Below are 8,460 nucleotides of genomic sequence, written 5' to 3'. Positions count from 1 at the left end.
AGCGCTCTACCACTTGAGCCACAGCGCCACTTCCGGCTTTTTTTTTCTGCTTATGTGGTGCTGAGGAATCGAACCCAGGGCCTCACGCATGCAAGGCAAGCACTCTACCACTGAGCCACCTTCCCAGCCCAAGTATTTTGAATTTTAAGAAAGTAAAATGTCTATTTCTGGGAGACAAACACTTTACACTTTGATTATCTTTAAGTAGTTATACAAAGGAGTTGCCATTCAATGAAGCAGTTCTGAATTCAATGCATCTTAATCAATAAATACTTCTTTCTCCATAGTTTGTGTTTCAGTTGTGCACTTGCTATGTGGGCAGAGTTAATAGTGTCCCCTGCTCCAAACATTAGTGTGGATACTCGTAGCCTTTGGACAAGTATCTGGTTGATTAAGGTATTCATAGCCAGAAATCCACAGGACAAACAGGAAATGCCCCTCCCCAGAGACCATTCAAATCTTCTAGTCCCTGACATTTCCTCTTTGTAATTCTTCTAAAGTTATGCTTTCTCCTATCTCAACCAAATACAGTTTTATTTTCTGGGAAGATCATATGAATGCTTCAGGTCCAAGTCTGTCCCTGTCCTAATTGTTACTGTGTTTCAAAAGCAGCGCTCCATGTGCAGCTCTGGGACAGAATGGGCACTCACAGGCTTTCCAGCCCTGTGCTCAGCAGTGCTCCCCTGGCATTGTGGGGACGAGGACCTTCCCAACAAACCCAAGTGGACAGACCCACGGCGAAGAAGTGAGATGGAAGACTGCCACTGTGATTAATATCAGCTGTTCTTTCTGTTCCCTTTCCTCCATCAAGCACAAATGCAAGAAAGGCCAATCGAGGACATATCAAAACATCTCTACAAAGCCAAGCAGGTTCTCTAAAAATGTGCAATACATTAGAAATTAAATGTCAACCCCTTAATGCATGTTTTCAATACAGTACACCAGACAACATTTATAACATATATTGGCATTCTAATGCCAACCTTTCAACCATATAAATGGTTGTTAAAGTCAATTGAAATATATTCTAGAAGTGGCTTTACCTATCTTGAATTCTTATCCGTCTTTAGTGATGTCAGTGTATGTGTATGGGGACTCTTTCAGAAATGTTTGTTATATAGTACTTAAGTAAGACATATGTATTTGGCTTTCAGGACTTCTGATTGGAATCACTTAGAATGATTGGTAAATTTAAATTACTTAAAAGTTGAACATCACTAAACTTTGATTCTCAATTCTGAGAACATTTTATTAAAATGCAAAATGGTGATTGCAATTCCATTTAGGCCCTGTTGTTTTAATAGATGCAACACTGCAATATACATTTCATTTGTTATGTTTATGAATGACATGCAATAGATATAGTCGTAACATTGAACACTGTGTGCTCAATATGTTTAATTTGAAGACATTGAAACTAAGAATAATCCTAGGACATCGTGCCACAGCCAATGACATAAACACATTTATTGCTTCCCCACTGCTAAGAACAGTTCTTCTAAGATCTACCCTTTTCCATGTTTTTTTTCTGTTACTGAGGCTTGAGCAGGGCCTTGCTCTCTTGCTTGGCCTTTTCTGTTCATGGCTGGAGCACGGCCACTTGAGCCAGGCCTCCAATCCAGCTTTTGTGCCGATTACTACGAGATGAAGTTCACTGGAAAATGTTTGCCTGCATGCAAAGGATTAAAATCCTGTGATTATGTCAACAGGACATTCATTCAATATCCTTTGATGCTTAAGAACTGTCAACAAATTAGGCAAACAAGTAATTTACCTCAACACAATGTAAGCTACCTTAAAACCCTTAGCTACTGTTGTACTCAATAGTTAAAAAGAAAGAGAACAATTTTTCCCTAAGAACAAAGCAAGAAATCTTTAGAATATCACTCAATACGGCATTTGAAGTCCTAGATACAGCAATTAGGCAAGAAAAAGAAATAAAAGGCATTTATATTAAAAGAAGAAATATCTTCTAACCTCTGTTGGTGGCTGACAAGGAATTATGTGTAGAAATTCTAAAGACCACTCCCAAATAGGTAGAATAAAGAAATAAATTTAGTAAAATCACAGGACATCAAAATCAACATAGAAAAATCAATTGCATTACTATGAAACAGCAAAGCGAACTGAGATGAAAATTAGGAAAACAATCCCACCTGTAATTATATAAAAGTAACAAAATGCTTAAAAATAAACTCACGTGGGAAAGGAACACTAATGAAAGGAACTAAAGAACTAAAGACAAATACATAGAAAGATAGTGAGCCATCATGGATTACAAGAATAAATACTACTGAAATGTCAATACTGTCCTAACAACCTTCAAATCATTACAATTCCTATCAAAATTCTATTGATTTTTAAATTATCTTTAGTGGTACAAAAGAATTGCCATTTAACGAAGCTGTTTGTGAATATAATGCATCTTGATTAATTGAAAATTTTTAACAGAAATGGAAAAGACAACATAATTCATAGTCAGTAGCCTGAATTGGGGGGGGGAGGTTCTCTTAATTTTTCTGAATTTGTCTCAATGAAGCGTCAAATCCTAGTCCCTAATTTTTACACAAAATAGTGTTAAAGCCAATTCACAGATTCTTAGTTGTAATTAAAAAATGTCTTACTTCAGCGCAGAAAACATCCAAAGGTCTCTAAAACAACACCAATTCCTATCATTCATTGCAAGCTAAACAAAGTACATATCAGGTCATGGTGCTGTGCATGCCTTTCAGGGACACTAGTCAGCCATTTCTATTACATGGTTTATGCAAATGTGTTTTATTTCAGAAGCACTTGTCTGCCTGGCCAAGGCCTTGGTCCTCTTCACTGCAGGGCTGGGCAGGGGCGGTGGCTAGACTTGCAACCCTCAAAATGCCAATTCATTCAGGCATTAAAGAGACATAGTTTGTGGAGATGTGAATGTTCAAGGTAATAAAAAATAGATTAATCATTTTTTTATTTGAGTTTAAGCCCATTGATTATTTCAGGAAAAGAATGTTGGTTTCGGAGAATATGTCATCAAAATTTCATTTATCTTATCCTTGTAAACAGGAGAGCACTTCCCAGCTGTCCATGGAAACCATGCGGTGCTGGCCAGTTAGTATGTCATAGAATTAACATAGACTTCTCAGCTGTGTAGTCTTGAAACCGTCATCCAAATTTCAGTCACTATCTTCACTCGAAAAGTGAGCAAGGAAACCAGCAACTTCTTTAGAGAATTGTGATAACAGAATAAGTTCATGTGTAAATCAAGAGCAGGAGCCATATGTTCCCTCTCTCTGTTGTCTGTTTCTCTCTCTGACTCTCTCTGTGTGTGCCTGTGCCTCAGCCTCTTCAAGTACAAAATCGAAATAATAATAATCCACAACACCCTGAAAAACTCAGCCCATGCGATCACTGGGTGAGGGCTGGCTTCTTGCTGTCTTGGTAACAATTTACTCCCTCCCATCCCACTCCGGCTGCCGCCGCCCCATCTTCCAGAATCACTCTTCCTCCTTCAGTTCCAGGCTCACCGGGTATCTCTGCAGTTATCCATCTAGACCCCCACATGGGATCTCTAGGTTGGAAGAACAGATGTTTCTTCTACTTCCAGAACCTTTTAAGGAAACGGCTTCAAACATTTACCTTACCAGATTAAATAACCTCTCTATTTTTCAGTGCCTTTTAAGGAACCAAGACAGAAGCAGACAGGAATATGCCTGCCTATGCTCAAAGTAGAGCAGGAATATAGTGGAACATTCATGGTTGATACTGAAGGGCCGAAGCCAACAAGCAGAAAGAGTGGAGGTGAAGTTGTGTGGAGAGAAAGAGCTGCAGAGATGGGACACAGAGCAGAGACAGACAGAAAGACAGCGAAGACAGGAAGGTTTCATAGTAATTTGTGACAAGTGGCTTTGGGTATGCATGGCTACATTTTTAAGGACATGAGGTTTTTTGATTCTCGATTGAGTATCGGTGGTAACACATTTTATCAGTTTCCCTCTCTCCACTCTGACGGACTGCTAGAGTCTCTGCAATTCAAGACTTTTCCAGAAGGATTTAGCTCAAGGGCATATGTTAAGAAAGTGTGGTTTTTTTGGAGGTTTAGAGACATCAAATAACTTCTTGCAAATTGAATACATTGGTGCGAGGAACACACATTCTCAGTCCAGTCATTACTGAGCATGCTCATTCTTGATTTATTCTCCTTCCCACAGAGAGGAAAGAACAGCAACTGTGTTTCAGATACCAGGGATATTGCCCTTCCTCTACTCAAAATGGCATTTCACACATGGAGAGAGGAGAGGAGTGAGTGGCTTCCAGAGCTGGAAAGTGTCAGGATGAGGTAGAAGGACGGCAAAGGAGTGGTTTGTCTGCACAGAATCACCATTACTACCAGGTACAATTTTTCCCGCTCAAGGTACAACTACTGCGGCTCCTCAATGGAGTGAACAGGAATTGATTGGCCATAATTAACAGTAATTGCCTTCAGAATAAGATATTACAAAATTTCCTAAGGAAGATTTTGAATGTGCTCACCCCACAGTTACAATATTAACCGCTGTGAGTGTGCTAGGTCCGTGCTGATAGGAAACCTTGTACAGATGCTAGTGCTCTGATCTGACCAATTTCATGACTGTGCACAATTACTGTGTGCCAGAATAAGACCTTGAAAATGTTTTCGCCCCTCCTCGCTCATGACTTTCACACACAGAGGTGATCCATTTCAGAAGAATGGGACTGAGTGGGAGGAAGGTGTCATCGGCCTTGGATGAGGCCACGGGAGGTCTGCGGAGTGGCCTGTGCTCAGGGAGAAGCATTAGGCCTTAAGGAACCCGTGTAAACCTCAACTACATAAAAGGAGATGAAGGCATGCCTGCTCCCCCCCAGCACCCCTCCATGTGGCCCTCACTTCATGCTGTCTGGTCTCATCACAGCCTTTATCCCTCACTAATTCTTTCCTTCTCTATTTACTGGTGCAGTTATTTTTCCCCTCTCGGCCTTCAGAGTCCGATAAAGTCATCCATACATGCCTGGTAAACAGAAAAATGTCCATTCATGGTTCCATTCACAAGGTCTGTACAGGGTCTGGCTCGGGAAGGCAGGGCCTAGCATTTCTTGTGGAATAGGACACAGCGCCTGGCTGGAGGCCGTCAGCTGCCCTGAGATGTGTTGTTGAAAATATTCATTTTGTCCCTGGTGACCCCTCACCCCCCTTCCGCCACAGATTCCTCATCTATTAAGCAGAGCTAATAATAGATACCCCCCCACACACACAAGAGTTTTTAAATGATGCACAAGAAAATAATTTCCTAAACTTGAAAAAGAAACACACAAAAGAAATGTTTAAAAGCAGCAGACTTGCCCAGAGGCTGGGCCCGGGTTGCCACAAGCTCCACCTTGAGCATCCCGGGCTGGGGTACAACCGCGGGCGCCATTTTGGATGGTGGCTTCTGGTGTCCTGTGGGGGTGGTTTCTCTCCAGGGGCGGGGGGGCACGCCATTGGAGAGGCCGCGGTTCCCCTGTGCGCCTCATGGGGCATGGCCAGCCACAGGCGGCTTCCAGTCTTGGCTGGGGCTCAGCCTGCAGGACCCCAGCTCTTCCCATGTCCAAGCCTAATTAGCCACCTGCTAAGAGAGTGAGCCCCACTCCGTGTGCAGGAGGAGAAACAGGACAGGGTGAGCCGGCCCGGGCGGGCGTGGGGCTCCCCGGACAGGCGGGGTGCGGCCGGGCTGCCCCCCTCTTCTGTAACACTGGCCCCCACCAGTGGGGTCTCTTCATTTGGGGCCCCCGCTGTGTCTGGGGTCCCCCCTCCCTGCATCTGGGGTTCCCGCTGTCTGGGGTTCCCGCTGTCTGGGGTCCCCGCTGTCTGGGGTCCCCGCTGTGTCTGGGGTCCCCCCTCCCTGCATCTGGGGTTCCCGCTGTCTGGGGTCCCCGCTGTGTCTGGGGTCCCCCCTCCCCACGTCCTTCAAGCGCCTCGGCTGCGTCTCCTGACACTTGTGGCAAGTCCGAGTCCGGGGTGCCCCCTGGGGTCCCCGCAGTCAGGAGGCGCGGGGGCGCGTCTGCAGGGGTGCGCGGTGCTGTCAGGCCGGCCGGTGACTTCTGTGTCCTCCCCGAGACCGGGGCCTCCGCGCGTGCCGGTTCCCGGCTCCGCGCGCGCCCCCGGCCGACCTTCCCCGGCCCCGCGGCTCGGCCCGGCCTGCGCCACCGGCCGCCCCGGCCACGCCGGCCCCCGGGCACCCGGGCCGCCCAGACACCGCCGCCAGGGCCCCGCCAGCGGGCGGCCGGAGCCCAGGGGCACCCGCTGCCCGGCGCCTCCGCCTCCATTCGGCTTCTGGCTGAGCTCGCCCTGCGCGGGAGGGCGCTGGGGGGGGGGCTGCAACCGGTCTGCGCCCTCCCCTCCCTCTTTGCCCTCTCCTCCCCTCCCCTCTCTTCCCCTCCCCTCCCCTCCCCTTCCCTCCCCTCTCCTCTCCTCCCCTCTGCTCTCTCTCCCTCTCCTCCCCTCCCCTCTCCTCCCCTCTGCTCTCTCTCCCTCTCCTCCCCTCCCCTCTCCTCCCCTCCCCTCCCCTCTCCTCCCCTCCCCTCCCCTCTCCTCCCCTCCCCTCCCCTCTCTTCCCCTCCCCTCCCCTCTCCTCCCCTCCCCTCCCCTCTCCTCCCCTCCCCTCTCCTCCCCTCCCCTCCCCTCCCCTCTCCTCCCCTCCCCTCTCCCCTCTCGCAGCCCCCCTGCCTGAACCCGGCCGGTCTGCACCTCCACTCCACCCCGCCCAGCGCCCAGAGTTGCCGGGCAGCGGCTCGGAGGAGGCATTGGCTCCACAACTTTTCACGTCATTTTCTGCTCTGGAGCCCCGTCGCCTGCTCTCCCTCCTTCTCCCCTCCCTCCCTCTCTCTCTCCCTCCCTCTCTCTCCCTCTCCCTCTCTCTCTCTCCCTCCCTCTCTCTCTCTCTCTCTCCCTCCCTCTCCCTCTCCCTCTCTCTCTCTCTCTCTCTCTCTCTCTCTCTCTCTCTCTCTCTCTCTCTCTCTCTCCCTCCCTCCCTCTCCCCCCTCCCCTCCCCGTCCCTCCCTCCCTGCCTTCCCGCTGCTGCCTGGCTGGCTGCTCGCTCCTCTCCCGCGGATGGAGCCGGCGGCGCCCTGACCCCGCCAGACCGACCCGCGATGTCCAGCCGGAGGCCGGAGGACCCCGCCCCCGTCCCCCGCCGGAACTGGACGTGGGGCCCGGAGCCGAACGGGACCTGGGAGCCGCCGGGGCCCAGCGACTACGAGGACGCCGAGTTCCTGCGGTACCTGTGGCGGGAGTACCTGCGCCCCAAGGACTACGAGTGGGCGCTCATCGCCGGCTACATCGTCGTGTTCGTCGTGGCCCTGGTCGGGAACGTCCTGGGTGAGCGGCCCGCGCCCGGCGCCGGAGCAACTTCCCCCGGCCCCCCGTACCCCCGCGCCCCCGGCGCCCCCGAACCCGAGCCCCCTCCCCACGGCGCCCCACTGCGCCTCCGAACCCGAGCCCCCTCCCCACGGCGCCCCCGGCGCCTCCGAACCCGAGCCCCCTCCCCACGGCGCCCCACTGCGCCCCGGGACCCGAGCCCCCTCCCCACGGCGCCCCACTGCGCCCGGGACCCGAGCCCCTCCCCACGGCGCCCCACTGCGCCCCCGAACCCGAGCCTCCTCCCCACGGCGCCCCACTGCGCCCCGGGACCCGAGCCCCCTTCTGCACGCAGAGGGATCCGAACCCCGCTTTCGGGTGGGCTTGGTTTGGTGGATGCAGAAAGAAAGCAGAAAGTTCCCTGGTCCCCGGGAGAGTCTGGAAGGGCGGCCGGGGCCGCGTCTCCGCAGGCCGGGGGCTGGGGTCCGGCGGGCAGGGGCGCCGGCGGGGCGGGCGCGAGGGCAGGGCTGCGGCGGGCGCTGCGCTGCGCGGTGCCTGCCCGGCGGGGCCGCGCCGCCCCCGCGGTCCAGACCCGGGCGCGGGCACCGGGAGCCGGGCGGGAGGGCGGGGCGGTCGGGGAGGCCGGCGGCGCGGGGCTGGGGGACCCGGGGACCCGGCCCGGACCCGCCCTCCCCTCTCCATTCAGCTTTCCGCCTTCCATTCAACCCGGATTCGGTTCCTCCCGGAGGACGCGCGTCGTCAGCCGCAGCACACATTTGCGTCCACGGATTCCCCCCACACACCCCCAGGTTGAGCTGAGCCCAGTGCGCGCGCGCGCGCGCGGGGTCCCCTCCGGCCTCCCCACCCCGACCTCCGGCCTCTGGCTGGGCAGGCGCGCTGGGGGTGGTCAGGGCCGGAGGAGAACCGTCCCCGGGGAAGGAGCAGGCGGTGGGGCTGGGATTGTGAATGGAAGCGAATGGAGACAGCCGGGGATGAATGGCGGGAGGGTTCCGGCTGCGCACCTGGGCGCACGGGGAGGGAGGCGCTGCGCACTGGGGCGCTCGGGGAGAGGGGACTGCAAACCGGGCTCATGGTGGGGGGGAGCGGTCTGTGGGCGCAGAAGC

At 52.8% G+C, this 8,460-nt stretch overlaps 1 protein-coding gene across 1 annotated transcript in view; it reads left to right on the top strand.

Moving 5' to 3' along the window:
- The first annotated feature begins 7,131 nt into the window (after window positions 1-7,131).
- Window positions 7,132-8,460, top strand: part of Hcrtr2 (hypocretin receptor 2) — a 50,665-nt gene continuing 49,336 nt past the window's right edge. Inside the window, exon 1 of the mRNA XM_070017263.1 lies at window positions 7,132-7,357. Coding sequence (XP_069873364.1) covers window positions 7,132-7,357 — 226 coding nt within the window. The remainder of the gene's footprint in view (window positions 7,358-8,460) is intronic.

This window comes from Dipodomys merriami, unplaced genomic scaffold, assembly GCF_024711535.1.
Source record: "Dipodomys merriami isolate MVZ:Mamm:240054 unplaced genomic scaffold, mDipMer1.0.p SCAF_122, whole genome shotgun sequence".
Taxonomy (NCBI): Eukaryota; Metazoa; Chordata; class Mammalia; order Rodentia; family Heteromyidae; genus Dipodomys; species Dipodomys merriami.
Note: the sequence above shows the minus strand (reverse complement) of the source record. Positions and strands in the feature narration are given on the sequence as shown.